Source organism: Pecten maximus, chromosome 5 (assembly GCF_902652985.1).
Source record: "Pecten maximus chromosome 5, xPecMax1.1, whole genome shotgun sequence".
Classification (NCBI taxonomy): domain Eukaryota; kingdom Metazoa; phylum Mollusca; class Bivalvia; order Pectinida; family Pectinidae; genus Pecten; species Pecten maximus.
In genome coordinates, this window is record NC_047019.1 from 22,212,629 (window position 1) to 22,231,459 (window position 18,831).

General features: G+C 32.9%; 1 protein-coding gene across 1 annotated transcript; it reads left to right on the forward strand.

The window, feature by feature from the left end:
• The first annotated feature begins 1,634 nt into the window (after positions 1–1,634).
• On the forward strand, positions 1,635–16,314 carry LOC117327521 (Golgi-associated PDZ and coiled-coil motif-containing protein-like). The gene is made up of 9 exons (XM_033884554.1): positions 1,635–1,867; positions 3,615–3,779; positions 4,500–4,675; positions 5,090–5,255; positions 6,145–6,240; positions 7,122–7,286; positions 7,910–8,001; positions 8,205–8,369; positions 9,032–16,314. The coding sequence occupies exons 1-9, from the start codon at positions 1,649–1,651 to the stop codon at positions 9,183–9,185; spliced, it is 1,398 nt and encodes a 465-aa protein (XP_033740445.1). The 5' UTR covers positions 1,635–1,648; the 3' UTR covers positions 9,186–16,314.
• The last annotated feature ends 2,517 nt before the right edge of the window (positions 16,315–18,831 follow it).

The window sequence follows — 18,831 nt, forward strand, 5'->3', positions numbered from 1 at the left end:
TATCCTATTCGTGCCCACTGGCACAGAAGGCCCTTTTCTTGGGTTTCTGTAATCATGTCTGTTTTACTCTGTCTAGTGTTTAGCCATGCAGAAACCCCCTTTACTCAAAGAGCCAGTGGTTTTCTGTTGGAGTTTCCTTCCCTTAGCCACATGTTCCAAGGATATTAAAAAGGCCAGAGAATTGCCTTCCACCACGGTCACTCAGCTGCCAAAGTATTTCCAGGGCCACCAGGGTATTTATGAAACTCGACCACAGGCTATCTGCATTGAATTGTAATTTGGTAGCTGCAATCTTCATTTCAAGGTCAATCGGGTACAAAATTTCAATGTAGTCTTGTTCTGGGCATAACTTTTTAATCATTGAATCTTGAAACAAAAAGGTCACTGCAACCTTTATTTTAAGGTTGAAGGTCAAGTAAACACAAACTGTTTAATGCAATCTTTTCTAGTGTGGAGCTTTTTAACATACAGTTACAGATATTTCTTGATGGAAATTGAAACATGTATGGACAGTCTGCATCCCTACAGGTGCTGCTCAGTGTACTATAATTAGTTTACTGTGACCTTCATTTCAAGGTCAAAGGTAAATTTAGTGCAAAATTTTCAATAAATTCTTGTCTAAGGTATAACTGTTACCTAAACAACTTAGAGATAAAACTTTAAATGTATGCATTTCTGTTCATAAGGGAGATTTTGTTTTCCTTTCAATCGGAAATGATTGTCTGGATAACAAAATCATATCAGTTTGAATCATTTTTGGTGATAAAAAAACTGCATTTGAATCAGGAATATGATTTTATTAATGTGTCATTTGAATAGATACATCCACTTATTCAGCTTGCATTCAATCTTAATTTTGTTTCGTCTTTAACTGCAGGTCTGCATTTTGCATTTACCGCTACATTGACCAATCACTTATATTTTGACTTCATCTTGACCAGTAACGCCACCTGTCGCGTCATATCCGGGAACAAAAGAAAATTATACGGCTATGCCGAAAAAACTGACAAACCGTTTTGTCCGCATATAAACAAACATGCCCAAAGTTTAGCACAGGTTAAGTTTTGTTTCTTTGGTCCTCATGTTTATTGCCCAGTCAAATGTGATTTAGAATACCAAAATTATTTTCTGATATCAAAAAATTATTTTCAATGTGAAAAATTCAAATTCTTGATGTCAAAAAATTATTTTCTGCTGAAGCATTTTCTGATATCAAAAAGAAAAAAATCAATTCATTTGGCTTAAATTTTTTATGTTAAAAACAGTAAATAAGTAGTACTAAAACAGTGCCCCAAAGCTTTCTGAATTCATAGAATAGGGCTATTCATAATCTTTTGAAAAAAAATATTTATTTTAAAAAGATTTGGTAGACCAAAGAAATAAACAAAATCTTTACCAACTGGTTCTCTATGACCTATCTATTTTCTGTATTAAATCTATTTTATTTTTTGAAACCGATTATGTGATTATTAGTGAAAACATTGAAGAACTTTTTTTTTAATATATATGTATTTGATTAATTCCGGATAATGAAACAGCCTTTTCTAATTTTTTAAAGTTATAATCACACTCACAAAAATGTTTATCACAAAGGTCGATTCAAGGATAGTCGATTGATAACAACAACAACGTTGATTTTTATTAGTTGATGAAAATGGCAGCCACTTTGTCATTCCGCTGGCTCGAAATTCTCGAAAAAGAATTCGACAAGTCATTTGTAGATTTGGATTTACTGCTTGGAGAGATAGATCCAGACCAATGTGAACTCACATTTGAGGGACGACAAAAAATGACTGCACTGAGTGCCGCATTCGCTCAACTGTGTCACAAATCGCAAACCATTTTCCAGTCAAATGCCAAAATAGAAGTAAGAAAACATTCTCTCTACAATCCAATGGTTACGTTAGGTCCCCTCTTTTTCGTTGAATATAATTCTAATAGATGAATAACAAATTTTCTTTTTTAATAAACGTTATGCAAGCAATCAATTCGGTAATTGTTGGTAAAGGAAGTTGCCACGTCACGTCATGTTACCGGTGTTTGTTTATCCATCTTCATGTTGTAAATTCAGTCTGAAGCAGGCTTCGGCGCTTAATATTAGTTTGCACACAAAACTTTTTTCGTAGAAATATGTGTCTATGTACAGTAGAATACCTTTAATTTCTCAAATAAAAAGTTTGCATATTTTTCTGATAGATATATAGTAATATGCATGTAATAACAGAATAATACTTTTGATAAAAAGGGACATTTATAAATGAAACATATGGTACGCCATCAAATATGTTTTTTGTTTTTAAAGTTATTGACTACTGTAATAGTTGAATAGCTCATCATTCACATCGAGCTGACAATCAAATCAGTTGTTTGTGGCCATGGAATATATATATATATATATATATAGGGTAATCTAAAGATGCAATGCCCATATGCATTAGGCCCATATCTTCAACAGTAATAATTTGGACTTTTTTTGTCACTGTCTCAGACAACCATTTCACTATTTAATATAGGTCTGCCACATTAACATACATGTATATCCTCTAGCTATCAATTTATTAATCATACATGTTGTAATATTAGCATGGAATTAAGGGACCCCAATGGTTCAATCAGTACCTGAGCCATGTTTTCCTGTAATTCCTTTCAGAGCACCCGCAGATATGCTTAAATATGATGGTATCACATACACTCCACAAGACTGGGTCTGGTATCTATGGCATAAAATCTAACACATTTAACTTAGATCAGAGCCCGAAAAAAACTTTTAAAAACATTCATCCGTCGGAATAGTTGCTTGGTGAAAAGTACTCGCCCTGGCTAAGCTAGAGTTCGGTTGTCATGAAAATTAATTTATAAAAGGTTTTTTTTTCTTCTGATGTTTGTGCTCTACTAAAAACTTATACCAACAGCAAGTTTAAGTGTATAGTGTACTTATGTTTTGTACCTTCAGTCTTTCATGCTTAGTCACGTTCGTTCCTACAAAATAGATAAATTTTGTGACAAATTGTAAGAAAAAATCTATATAAAACAAAATGCTGACTTAAAATATTTGTTAGAGATCATTTTGGTTACCATATTCATTTTGATCAGACCTCTCAAGACAATTAACTGTCTTCAAATTTCTTAGGTTGACCTCCCATAAAAGAGAAATCCAATTTTCATTGCGTCATTTTTATTAAGACAATCTCGAGCTCTGACATTATATTCCCCTTATACACAATGTACGTACATAAAACCTGGAACACTCGTTATCAAAGCAGTACTACTGTACAAACTGCAATCAAGGTCAATAAAATCCTTGTTTTGCTGTGTTCCAAGTTTCATTTTATTGGCTCAACCTAAGTTGCTTATGTGCCGATATGTTACTGTTCTTACAACTAAGGAATGCATGTAACAGCCAATCGATAGGTAGATAATACATAGGATAACATGAAAAAATCTACTCGATCACTTGTATGTCAGCAAAATCTACTGGTCAGGATGACGAGCTCTGCTAAATACTATATACGTAACTTTTTATAATATGTACACAACATGTTGTATATGCTTATTCAATGTTGTACATACATGTATGTTAAATCTGACAACCCAGTATTTTGCTACTTTTCAAGGCACAACTGTTGGACATGAGATCTGGCTTGGCCCAGATTAAAGCCTCCAAGACAATGCTGGAGAAGGAACTAGGTGATGTTTTACTGCAGCTACACTCATCACAGTTACAGAGACAGGCAGAGAAAGGTGTAGAAATAGACTCCTCAGTCATCAAAAAGAAAGTGGTAGGTGCATTAATTATACAGTGTATGTAGTGATTTTCAATGTAAACCAGTAGAACTTTTTTATTTTGTGAGGACACCTTGTAGTAACTGGTGGCTACCTCACTGAACAACATATGGTAGACACGTCGCATGTGATCCAGACCAATAATTAGGGTAAAGTTTCTTGCCAAATGATACAAACACATTACGGATTGGTCGTTTTTTTTTCCAACTTCCCACGAAACACATACTACAAGGGGTAGGGAGTGTCAAACTACATACCTCAGATCTTCACCTGAATTTATGTAGACCAACCCTCTAACACTCAAACTGGCTGAACACTCCTCCACCTCGAAAAGAAAAAAATAATTAATTGACGGAACCAATCAAAAGGTGTCATCTACTATACAGTTATGTTTTAGATACCTGTAGTATCAGCGTACATGTATATGTATTCATTGTATCAAAAAGATGAGGGAAAATACTCCAGATATTCCAGAATTCAAAATTCATTTTTTCACTCAAGCCACACATATGCATGGGTCAAACATGAAATGCAATATGAACAGATTAAAAAACGTAATGATGAAGCAAAAATAACTTGCAATTATGTTGCAATAGTATATATTGATTTACCAATTATCAAAATAATTATGTCTTGATAGAGTGCTGCTTACAATAAACTTATTGTTTGATCAGCACAGAAAAATAGTTGTTTCATGTTTTGTTTTATGCATTAAGGAAGAAGAAATGGAAAAGAGAAAGTCTAAAACATCTGACTTACTCATAATGGAATCAGAGATGGCTGAACTTCGACGAGAAAATGATGAACTTCGTCAATATGTTTTGGCACTGCAGGGAGAAGTGTATGGGGCAAGGCTTGCTGCCAAATACCTGGATAAGGAGTTGGCTGGAAGGTATGAATAATTTTTCCATGATTTAGTATTTTTTTCAGACAAGTTCTGAACATCATTTTCTTATTTTCAATTAATCCCATATTAAAATATTAATTAATTGGTAGATGAGGACTAGCCTCTGTTGCTTAAAAAGGTTGGTTGTGTGTGTAGATAATAATACATGTCTTGGGGCAAATTTGGTGAAGTTGTTGCATCAAATTGTTTATGGGATATGCATGTGAATGGAGTAAGATTAACAAAAATATAAAAAATAGCAGGTTCCTAAGAATCATTTGGGAAGCCAGTTAAAAAAAAAAAAGCACAGAAAAACTTAAAGGACTTAATACATTAAATATTTTATATATATTAAATTTTAAGATTATTTTTGTTATTGATATAGATGATGTCACCTATAGATTATTGTGTCTGATTCAGAATACAACAGATTCAGCTGCTAGGAAGAGATATGAGGGGAGCAGAACATGACAGGTTATGGAACCAGTTGGAGGCTGAGATCCATCTTCACCGCCACAAAACTGTGATAAGAGCATGTCGAGGACGAACTACACGCAAAAAGAAGCTCCCTGTCCCAGCAGGACATGTAAGTCACATAAAAAGTAATAGTGTTATACTGTGGTGGGCTCTGACTACAACTTCTTTATTTCCATGCAAGCTGCCTTGCCGCCTAACTGATCAAAATTCCCATCAGCCAAAGTTAGAAAGGGAAATGTGCGCAGTCTTTCTCAATTTTTAAACTGTAATTGCTGCGCATACTTGTAATGAACATTGAGATCTGGGCCAGATTTCTTTTTTAAGAATCTCTTATGTTTATGTATCTTTACTTCTGTTCTGAGCACTCTTATAATTTGCATTACAATGTTTGATGTAAATTTCTCACTAGGTTTGTTGTTCACTTACAAAGTGAGTCACTTTGTCATGTATCAAAAGTAGGTCACCCTGACCTACATTTTGACCTTTTACCTACTTCAAGGAAAAAGTTTGTCAAAGCTGTGTCTTACACTACATGTACATGTCACTGGAACTTCATAATTGAGGCATTGGTTCATCTTAGTGAGGCTGTGTGTTTAGTGCCAAAAGTAGATCACTCTAACCTACATTTTGACCTTTGACCTACTTCAAGGAAAAAGTTTGTCCAAGTTCTATCTCTTACACTACATGTACAAGAACTTCATACTTAAGGCATAGGTTCATCTTAGTGAGGTAGTGTGTTTAGTGCCAAAAGTAGATCACTCTGACCTACTTTTTGACTTTTGACCTACAGATCTACATATCAAAAAAAGTTTTTTAATACAGTCTGTCAAACATTCAGGGTGTAGAATTTGATCCTACACAAATTCATCATCAGTGCATTCTTGGCATATACTTTCACATCAGGTGGGGACTGTAATTTGCCAAATAGTCTTGTTTTAGTTTTGTTGGGAAGTGGAAGAGACTTATTTGTCAATTTGTTCTATTTCTATTTTGTTTAGGATTTCCAATCACTCAGGAAACAGCATGGACTGGGAGATGTTCGCAAGGTCGTGCTCAATAAAGGAGAAGATGATGGACTGGGGTTATCCATAACAGTAAGTGCTTTGTTAGATGTTGGCATAATGGTACTTATCTAATGAAAAAATATACGTAATGTACATAGAACTATATATATTACTGATTTATCTGAAAATAAGCCAAGGATGACAACAAAACTTTGGACTTAAATTCACAGAGATGCCTTAATTAAAGAAAAGAAAATTACATTTGTTGGTAATTTTAAATTTACTAAAGAACATATATTGATAAACATGGTGTTTTAGGGAAAATTCATGTTAACTTGAATTTCAGGTGATTTTTTATAATCATGCAAACCCCGAATTACAGCAAGTGTTGGAGATCTGATCATCTGTAATATTATTTTTAATACATCATGAAAATTATTGTATTTTAAGAATACCTGTTGGAGTATTTGAAATATTTTAGAGAATGTAGGAAGAAAGTTTTTGAGCTTTAAATTTGAAATGTTCTTATTCATTGTTTTTTTGTTATTTACCAATATCAGGTATCTTTATAGATGTAAATCTAATTTCCTATATTTTTCCTCATGATATATCATATTGGAAGTCTGCTTTTATTGTTTGCTACATTTGTAACTTTATTATAGATACATTGCTATTGGCAAATCTGATACTTTGATATACATGTACATGTACATTGATTGCCCTTGCTTTGGGGATACATTAAGATTTGTACACCCGAGGTGTATCATATTCATAATCCCTTGGTGAGGATGAGTCACCTTTGGGAAACATGAATGGGCAACACAATATTTTGTCAGCCGAGCATGTGATTAATTTTATCAAATGAAATACATTGTTATACAAATAAGGTATAATAATAGTTCACTTATCCTTTTGTCCTTGGTATTAATTGCATTTTGTTTTGATGACGATACAATCCTCCTTCGTTGTAGGGAGGTAAGGAGCATGGTGTTCCTATTTTGATATCAGAAATCCACGAGGGACAGCCAGCAGAACGCTGCGAGTCTCTTTATGTAGGTGACGCCATCTTATCAGTGAATCAAATAGATCTACGAAATGCCAAGCATGCTGAGGCAGTTCAAGTATTATCACAACAAGTAAGTTGTCCTTATCATGTGATGTCCTTATCATGTGATGTCCTTATCATGTGATGTCCTTATCAAGTGATGTCACAGCAAACGGGTTCTAGATTTGCTACAACATACCTGTTTATTGTGTGACTTGTTGTCACAACACAGTGCATGTCATTTGTCCTGACCAAATCTCGCTTACCATATGTCTATATATGTATTACCAAATGAAGACTATACATGTAATATTGAATATCAGTCATGTGATATTAAATACTGATCACATGATAGTAAATATTGGTCACATGATAGTAAATATTGGTCACATGATAGTAAATTTTAATCACCTAATATTGAATATCAATCACATAGGTTGATCACATGATATTAAATATTAATTACATGTCATTTAAATATAAATCACATGATACTGAATATTGATCACATATATTTTGTGTAGGTAATATTTCTCACTTTTATAGCCTAAAATATAGATCCAGGAAGAATAAACACATGTTTAAATGGGATTATTTCTTTCTCTACTAGATTTAAAGAATTAATTCCCATGAATATTGAACTAGTGAAAACATCATTACAGATATGATCGTGAATGTTATAGTAATGCAATATAAATTATTCCTTGTTTTCAGCAAGGGGAGATAGAACTAGAAGTCATGTTTGTTGCACCAGATGAGGACAGTGATGAAGATAATAATGAATATGATGATGAGAATGGCTTCCGGTAAGTACTTTTTAGATTGGATTTTATCCTTCATTGCTTTCAATCTTTTTCATTTAATTTGGTAAACCCCAATTATATACCAGTGCTCAGAATATCTTTATTTTTGTAAAATGACTATTGCAATGTGAAGTGAAGACAGAACGAGAAATAATTTGTGAAGTTGCACTATGTGAGGAGAATTATATCTTTCTTGTCCCTCTCAGTTACCGTATCTATGATGAGGAGGTACTTAGCAGTGGAAGTGAGGTGGACCGTCGAGAGCAACACAAGATGCACCAGTCAATGTCTGCCTCAGCATCAGCTGACGGTCAGCCAATGTCACCACCTACCCCAAAATCTCCCATGTCAACAAATACAAGTCCAGGCAGGTAAGTGCAAATTAGAACTCAAAACAGTTATATTAAAGACAAAAGGAAATTATGTCTGACCTTGACATTAGGTTTTGTACATTTTTGGTAATATGGGGTAGTGCTATCTACTGTATCATATCATAACTTGGCACATTTAGTTGATTGGTGTGAGGTCACCTGCCCGACCACATGCGTTTTCTCTATGTAATCCAGGTCATGCATGCCACTAATTTCATCCAGGCCAACAAAAATTGATAAAACTTGTTTTATAGCTGTTGTAAATTAAGTTCCATATGTAAATGGGAGTATGATGTATGTGTGGCACTTTTTACAGTCTTTATATCAGGGTAATATTGCATGTGTTTGGTATCAGCAACTACAGTAAGGCAATCTGTATTAGTTGGGAGTTTGAGAAAAAATAATATAAATGAAAAAAATCTTTACAAAATCTTTGTGACTATATCTGAGCTACATCTATGCCAATTTAATACATTCTGATAAGGTACATAGTACAATTTAAATTACAAAGGATTTTCAATTTGATTTAAAAATTTAATGGTGAAGTATTCAAAGTTACATTGATTTTGCATTATAGCTAAAAAAATCAGCTCTGAATGTTTGAAATGAATATAAGAAATCTCTTTATCAAAAAAAATATAATATATATATATATATTACAGGTCAAATGTAGAGAGCACTTCTCCCCAGAAGAGCCCTATACATGAGAATGGACAACGTAGTCCAGAACAACTACAAGTGGGCTCCCTAAAGTCCAATAGCATTCAAGTGGAAGGAACTGAAGAGGCCCCAACATTCAACAGTGACTATCGATAGGGCTCGAACATGCATTGTCTACTTTAATTTACTGTTACATGTTTTACTATGTACTCAAGAGGGATCAATCTTTATTAAAGATGAAGCCAAGGTTTGTCCAAGTTTTAGATCACATGTGTGAACAAGACAAAGAGCTTTTTCACAATAGCCTAGCTGTTGCTAGCTTTCAAAAGATTCATTTGAAGCTATTTATAGGTCTTAAGATTTGTAAGGAAAATGATAAGTCGTAACCTCTTCAAGTTCACATTACTATTCTAGTCAATACCATTGAATGATGACCTCAAGTTGAAAGAACAATTTCAATCACAGCTGTATGAATATAAGAACATGTTTAATTTGCCATTGCCATTTGTGATGGTCATGTAGAGTAGAAAGAGAAGAGAACAGATCAAACTTACATAAAACCGACGGAGATTATGCAATGTAGGCACTTGGTCCATCTGTGATCTCTACTCAAATTGTATGTGATATGAGGATGTGAAGAAGGAATTGTTTTGATGTCTGGAAAAATGTTTGTAGCTTTTCATTTCATCGATAATCCTTGGCTTTATCATGGTTTTATTTTAGAAGCATTCTTCAACAAGTCTTACATTGATGAATAACTCTTTGTATTGATAATATTAAATGGCGGCGTTTTATGGTGAATGCAGTTGGAATGGTTGGCTGATTACGATGTACATAAAGGAAAAAAACCTGTAGACAACAATGATTTATAAACCTAAACATACACGGATATTTTTGTTAAATTGCATGCAAAATCTTACAGGTATTTAACCTGTACATGAAACCTTTAATACAGACGTGTATGAATTATATTTCTATTAACCACTAAATCAGTGATATTGTGATAGGTATGGATGACTATCAATTGTTTGTGGATACAAAATTCCTTTCAACACAAGATCTCTGTCAAAAAAATGCTAAAATCAAAGTACACTTTTACATATGTATTACATGTAGAATTATGAATTGTATGGCAGATACACAGGATATTAGCATATTTCAATACAAATTGTGACTCGGTGTGAAGAAAAAGGCCATAATCGTGTTTGAAAAAGTTAAACATAACCATTGAATTGTAATAAACTATCACAAATATTACGCTTACTATTAGGATAATACAGTGAAACCTGACTTTACCGACCATTGACTTTTACAACATCCTCTAATGTCTGACCATATCCATCAGAACGGTACTGTCATTGCCAACACTGACTTTAACAACATCTGACGATATTTATCAGAATGGCAACATGCTCAGCTGTCATTGCTAGCTCTGACCTTATTGGCACACTGTTGGTTCAGTCTCATACAGCGTTGGTAAAGTCAGGATTTATTGTATTATGTACAACACAAATGATGTGATAGCGAGATAAAGTCTTGTGGTTATCTCAAGCAGTTGTTCAATAATACTGTATAATAAAAAAAAAGCTATATTTTGGCAAATGTATCACAGAAATTCTGTTTTGGGAAATGTTTTTCTAGGAACTGCATCAATTTGAACACAAGAAATGTTTTTATGATACATAGATATGTAACGTCACCATTCCAAACACGTTCAGCTTGAGGAGTTGTGTCCCCTGGTATGGTAAGAGGGGTGATTTTAACAGTCTTTCTGGTTCTGTTATATGTGATGTATTGTAACTGTTTGTAAGCACTTTGTTTGTGTGTATTTGTACTTTTGTTAAAGGATGTGACCAATGTCCTACATTTGGTTACAATATAGAACATAATTGTATAATCCAGTTTTTTCTCAGATATTTAGTGTTCTTATGATACATGTATTAATATATGTATTTATGTGCGTGTGCATTTCACTACATATTGTTTTTTGTGCCATTTTTTTATGGTGTGAAATTGGGAAGACTCAAAAGAAATCATATACATGTACATGTATTATTTAATTAGTATGATACTAGTGCTTTTGATTGGAAATGTGTATCTTCAAAAACGTAACTGCTGAAGATGTTTGGATCGTTATTTATCAGGTACAAGCTAATATAAGACAATCATACCTAATTAACGATAAATCGATGATGGCACTTATATCTTCATATGAACACAATTTTGATATTTTTAGATAGAGAAGATAGCTTATTTATATTAAATTTATTCTTCTTCAAAACTGCTATTTTATTTTTAGGTATTTTAGAAGCACATGTAATACAAATATTTTTTTACTTAAAGAGGATAGAGATGGTTTCTGATCATTTCCTTATAACTTTATGATTTATATTTTGTTTTATAGACATAATATTAAGAAAGATATATTCATATCATGTTCCATACATGTTCAACTTGATTCTTGAGAAATTAGTTTGTTTTCTTTCTCTAAGTTTTTAATATAACTTACCATCATAAGTTTAATGCGATAGGATCTATTGGACAACACCGAATCTCAATTGCTAACAAATTAACAAATCTGATCTTTTTTCAATAGTCTTTCACGTTTGAGAGTAACTTGTAATACCAAAATTATACATAAACACAAACTTAATGTATAAAAATTTGTTGAATATGTCAATGTTATAAATTTTGTATTAAGTCAACTTTTTTGTGGAACAGTGGCAAACACAGAACATTGATTTTAAATCAAAGATTTTAGTAAACATGAAAAATCTAAATATTTGCTTACATAAAAGATGTAAAATAATGTATAGTTAAGTATTTTCTTTCATATTCTTATCAATTGAGTTCTATACCATGAAAAAAAACACACAAAAAAATGTTATAATTTCGCAGCTATAAAATTTGAGGTGTTCATTCTACAATTTTCTTGTCATACAAGTTACAAAAAGTAAAATACATCAGTATTTTCTTTTCACTTAGACACATTTCTGTTTTGTGTCGCATGTACAGAATTAAGAGAGATTTATGAGGTTCTACCTAGATATTAGGTAAGCACTTTTTTGTGTCAAAATGTTGTACTTGTAGTTATGAATGCGTGCCAAGAAAATTAAGATTCCTACATTTGTTGTTCAGTAGCAAACCATGTGATAAGGCATGTGCAATAGTGAAATGGTTAAATGCACATTTTAATTGTGCTCAAAGAGAAATGTATGTATCCTGAAATGCTTGTCTTTGTTTTGATCACAACTTGAAATATAGCTGAATTAGAATTTTGTATTGTAAATTTGATATTGCTGCTTAAAACAAATTACCATATTATATGATCCAATCTTAAGCTCACCTGGCCTGAAGGGATCTGACCTATATTCAAGGTTACATTTTAACACATTCTTCTGGTTAACCAATTAATATACCTAGAAGCACGGTTAACCAATAGACCTAGAAGCAGGGTTAACCAATAGACCTAGAAGCACGGTTAACCAATATACCTAGAAGCAGGGTTAACCAATAGACCTAGAAGCACGGTTAACCAATATACCTAGAAGCAGGGTTAACCAATAGACCTAGAAGCACGGTTAACCAATATACCTAGAAGCAGGGTTAACCAATAGACCTAGAAGCACGGTTAACCAATATACCTAGAAGCATGATATTTGGCTGAAAGGTTCCTGGGATGGAGCACCACAAAGTTTGCGAGAAAAGAACATTAACCAATATTCAAGGTTAATGATGAGAGATAAGAACGTTGACCTAATATTCAAGGTTTTACTGAGAGTAATGGGTCAAATTTGTTAAAACATTCAAATTACCTCTCAATGGGGTCAAACGACCTCTTCTTACAAACCAAAGGCCTAGAATCATGGTATTTGACTGGTAGGTTCCTGGAATGAAGTCCCACAAAATTTTCAGAAAGACATGACCTTGACCCATGTCAAGGTTAAAGGGGTGAAATTTGTTATGCCCTTTAAAACGACTTCTGCTGGGTAACCAAAGGGCCTAGAAGCATGATATATGGCTGATAGATTGTTACAATGAAGCCTGACAAAATTTGCGAAGTAAAATGACCTTGACCCATACTCAGGGTCACAGTGGTTACATTTGTTGAAAAATTCAAACAGCATTTTCTCACAAACCAAAAGGCCTAGAATGATGATATTTGGCTCACAGGTTCTAGAAGGGAGCCCCATAAAATTTGTGAAAACAATTGACCTTGACCCATATTCATTGTCACAGTGATCAAATTTGTTAAAACATTTAAAGTATTTTCTCTGATTATACTGAAAGACCTAGAATCAAGTTCTTTTGATGAGATAAAAGGCAGAGAATCATCAAACAAATGAATACCAGGTGAGCAATACAGGCCAATTTGACCTCTTGTCCTCCACAAGAATGGGAGGAATTGGTGTGGAATATAGTTTATCAGTGTAGAAACCACTCAATCTAGCTTGAATTTCACAAGTATCATATGAAATAAAAACTAATTTCTAATTTTGCTAGTAGTCTTAGCATTGATCAAAACGTTTGAAGTATAAGGGATGGTTGGTTTCTTATTCAGGGGGTTAACAGTATATATTTCACTCAGGAAGAAATTGGTTCTCTCTTATGAAAAATGGTATAACTGATACTGTATTGTTGCAAAGTCATGTCCAGATAAAAAAAAACAATCAAGTTTCTCAAGATGGAGCATTGCTGTTTCAGGATTGATAATTGGTATAAAATCTGCTATTTAATTTCCCCAAAAACTTGATCCAAGCAAATTTCGATTCTTTATTGCCATTAGGTAAAATGTATAATCCAGTTTACATCAATTGTAAACCATGTGCTTCATTTTGTCTGTCTGATAATTTGATAAAAAATTGATGCATGTACATGTATTTGCTTTTTCAGTAGGAATAATTTCAAATCATCATGTACCCCTTGTTTATCCTCAAGTTAGGCACCTCCCCTTGTGTAAAAGTTTAGTATCAAAGTTTGAGGAGGGCTCATTTGTGAACCACCTTTAGCTTTATATTTTAATATTGATGATTCTGCAAAAAAAGAATAAGATGGATTATTTGTGGGCAGGGGCTTATTGGGGATAAATATGGTTACCTCTTTTCTTTAAAAAGCATGAGGTTTTACATTTTACATTCAATAGGATAATTGTGGAAATCAATCTCGTTTCTGAGATAAAGATCATTTGAGGATGAATGGTATCTACAAAGCTTCATGTGATAAAATAACATGACAGACATAATTGATACTATGGACATATAAAAAGACATTTAGTGCTGTTATATTTATCCCTTTGCCCATCACTTTTTCATATTTCTCTTCTATCTATCTGTCACTCAAGTCTACAATATTAAGAATTGGATGTTTATCTTCCATAGAAGTTAGTTTAAGGTTTGAGATTGTGTTTAATGAAGTGTTTTTCTGAAACACCCACTTCATCGTGAAACATTCCTATCTGTGTTAGGTCAGGAATTTCACCCAAGTCGCTATCAATTGAGCAATAATGGACACAGGGACTTGACATGAATTTCCAGTCATGGTCCATATATACCTACTGGGTATCATACATATATAGACCGAGGATGGTGGTTTTGTGGCAAGTACCTGTGTTAACAAAGACAGTACTAGAATTTCCTGATCAGACTTCATGTTTTGTTTGTTTTTTTGTTTTGTTTTCTTATTCTAATTATTGTAGATTTCAAACAAAATAAGTCAAGTATTCAATACTGTTTCTGCTGCTGTTGCTGCTGCTGTCACATCATCCAATTGCAAAGTATGACATTTTCTTTATTGTGGAAAAGAACATAGGAAAATTGCATCCCACATGACTTTTCTGTAACATATATCTGTATCGACTCATACACTGAAACTTACTGACAGGTAGAACTGATAGAAAAAGTAAACAAACCGATGAAGATTACAAATGGAGAACAATGGCTGATTTTCACCTGGACATATAACAGATATAATCATTTCCCAAAAGTATTACTTCATTAAGTTTCTACTGGAGTACAAACTTACTCTGTCTTGTGTTAAGACACTGCCTTCCTAGATTTGAGAAATCCGTACAACTCACCACCACTTTATATGTAAAACACATTGTGGTACTTTAAACTGTTATAATAATAATACTAGAACAAAGATTGAAATGTCATAATGTACAAGATGAGGAATCCATACATACATTGTTAAGTGTGTTTTTGATGATACTTAATTATAATTAAGACGAAGAAAGTGTTTGTTTTTTTTGGGTTGGGGGGGGGGGGTGTAATGTTGATTTGACAGGATTTGTACATTAATTCAGAACAAACTGATGGAATATGAGACCAATGGATTTTATGATTAAATATGTAGTTTTGTAGTTTTGTTTACTTTGAATATGTAAAACAAAGATATTCATCTCTCTGAATTTTATCGGTGGATTTTGGTAAACGTGAATTATATGATGTACACAGTGAATTTTTCTTAAATGTTAAGTATGCTTAATGTGATGTTTCAGAGCATCTCAAACTTAAATTTTTTATCAAGAGCTATGATACAGAAATTAATTTTTAGATTGTATGGGAGAACCAACACCCCTAAGATGAAACATCACCAACATCATATATATGCTCAGCTTGTCACAAAAATGTAATAAAAGTGTCCTAAATACACAAAACAGAGAGGTAGTATGAAATCTTCTGGATTCAATTATTTATTTATTCACTTCAAATTTAAAAGATGAAATGAATAATTTGAATCTTTAGAGGGCGATAAAAGCATAAATTATGTAATATTTGCTATTGCATAAAGATATACAACATATACATGTACTTGTTTTCAACCAATCGTAATTATGCTTTGTGGAATATGCAATACCTCTCAAATAGTGGGAATGAATTTTGGACACTGTTATATCAGTTCATTAAAGATTAATTGTTATTTTCAACCTAACATGGAATGTAAAGAATTTTTTAATAATAATAAATTTACTCTGTTACAGTTGTCATATGATAAATAAATGTAATTCAGATTGTTAGGAATCTTCATACCATAATAGGATTGTAAGTTAGAATTTACCTGGTTTTCTGTAAAGGTTAATATAATCTAGCATAATTCAATCATTTGGACATAAGCATAATTGTAATCAATACATTTTTGATATCTTAACATAGTTGGTCATGTCTGGTTGCTACATTTTGTAAGGATCATTTGCTTGTATCTGTGAACATTGGTTATACTATAACAATTGTTGGGAAACATTCGTCATTATTAGCGGATTGTAAATAAATGTTGATGGATTATACATTGTGTTTTCTTATTATCTCAATATTTGTTATGTATTGTTGGATGTTGCATATCACATTGACAGTAAGGTTGTGATGTTGTTGTAAAATGAGTACCATATGTGTGTGCAGATATTTTAAAATAATCATTAACTTTTAATTCTTGGGCTGGGACCAAATTTCTGTTTTTGTGAATATTGAAAATAATTTCATATATATATAAAAATCGACCTAGAGCAAAGTCTGATCAGGCAAAGGGAGAGGTTAGATGGTGGCCTGTTTCATAAAGGTGATTTAACTCTGGGACATTTCTTAAGTTAAAATATTCCATAGACAAGTATTAATAATGAATTTCAGGAAAAATCTAGTTCAGGAACTCCTATATTCTGTTTAATTGAACATCATAAATATGGCTGCTTTATGGAGAGCACACGCCATGTTATACTATCAAACCGAGAACGATTTGTGGAAACAATACATTTCCAGAAGAGATCATGATGGCCAGAATATGTGTCAACCTGTGCTTTCCGTAAGCTGTCCTATACGTGCACGTGTCGGCTATACTTTAAACATACTACGCCGCCGACAGTGTAACGCTGCTTGTCACGAAAATGCATAAAAAGGCACCAACGGTATAGAAGTTTATCTAAGTCCGTGATTTAATTAACACCATAATATACGGCCGGAACTAAGGTATCAAATATGGAAGCGGGGGGCCAGAGAATATCTTCGTCATACAATTTATTTGATTACAGTATTCACTTTAAATCTATAAGATACAAATAAAAGTACAAACTTTTGGATGTGTTCAATCAACATAGATATAACGGTGTAACAAAGATAGAATTAATGTTTATAGGATACAAAATAGTAACACATTGCCATTTAAATTGGTCCACGTAATCTTATAAATAATTTCTTCTAAAGCCTTTATGATATATTGTTATACTCTATTAATTTCTCGTTGTTATATAATGCTTATGATATCTAAATATGTTTTGAATCATTAAGAAAAAGAATACCCATGTATCGCTATATTGTTTGGGTACGACCAATATTGTACAGCGTGTACATGTACTTGTCTAATAAAGATTACATGCGCGTGTTAATTGTTAATAATATATTACATACACTTGTTAATTGTAACATATAACATACACGTGTTCATTGTAACATAACAAGTTAATAAAACAGTGACATATATTCAAATACAAAACATTGAAAATTTAATTATAATAATAAAGATGATTTATTTCTTTGTAACATAATGCTAATTCCGTTAGTTTGTTCTCCCTGTGTGCCGTTCATCGCCTCGTAAACCGTTTGATTATTCATTATAAAATTTGTATGAATGACAGTATTTACGAGTAAACGTATTAGCCTAGTCTCCGTTGCCTCTGTGTTTACAGAACAGTATTCAGAAGACTACAATAGGCCCAGGCCACCATGGCCTGTTCCCAGCTGTGTGGTACCCTTACACGTATTTTGGGGTGTTCAGTCTCGATACTTGATCCTCTCTCCTGGCCCTTGTCTGAAGAAACTGGGAAACGGTGGAACAAAATACGGTGCATTATACAAATCACACACATTATTTGGCACCAAGATTGATTTTCATGTTAATTTGTTCATAAAATCCCTTTTCAGTTCTAAGTTAATCAATTTTTTATGCTCCCCTGTCCATTCAAACTGATACCAGGACCAGCCCTCTCTCCGGGCGTATTCGTTTCGCTCATAGAATCTCTTCTTCTGACGAGAGTCAAATTTTAAGTGTGAAGTTCAAATGTCTTAGGTTGGCAATTTATAGTGCTGAAACTACTCATTATAGAGAAAGAACAGGCCTAGCAACATACCTGATACTGAAAGTACCCAACTCTTTTTCAATATTTAATTCTATCTTTTTCTCCGTGTGTCTTTTTAAAGTGTTACGGCCATGCTCATAGCTTATCAAATAATTTCAATTTATTTTTATTATGACATATACATATTTTTTACCAAAACCAAAACAGAATGAAATTTTACATCGTGGTTTGGATTATTATCTTTCAGATACCATTTTTGCTCCAATTTGTAAGTGTTGTTAAAATCACATTTACGATAAACTTTTTTCAATTTGTTTTCAAATATCGCTGAACATATTTTCCGTCATAGATGATATTGATGTAATGAAATGTTATAGATATCTTATTGTTAGTAATCATTAAATTTACAGAGACCTATTTGTTATATTTAATTGCCCTATTAATAGGATTTTGATAAACCATGGTGTTTTATTAATATAAACTCACAATGATGTATATCTGTTCGTTACCTCATTGCTTCCATTTGGTTTATTTTGGTTTAACTTCAGTTCCTGTTGTTACCCTTCGTTTTACTTTGATGTCTTTAATTTGTTACCGTCGTTGCCTTTCGTTTTTTTTTCTTGGTTCCGGTTGCTGTCTTCCGTTTTGTTTTGATGTCTCCTCAGTTCTTGTTGCCTTTCCTTTTGTTTCGGGTTGCCCTAGGTTCTGCTTGTTGCTTTGCCTTTTGTTTTGGTGTCT

What these genes read in the sequence shown, in the direction of transcription:
- LOC117327521 (XM_033884554.1), top strand. Translation starts at nt 1,649, where the DNA reads ATGAAAATGGCAGCCACTTTGTCATTCCGCTGGCTCGAAATTCTCGAA. An exon ending in GACTGGGGTTATCCATAACA is followed by an intron (nt 6,241 to 7,121) that starts GTAAGTGCTTTG and finishes CCTTCGTTGTAG; the next exon opens with GGAGGTAAGGAGCATGGTGT. An exon ending in GATGATGAGAATGGCTTCCG is followed by an intron (nt 8,002 to 8,204) that starts GTAAGTACTTTT and finishes TGTCCCTCTCAG; the next exon opens with TTACCGTATCTATGATGAGG.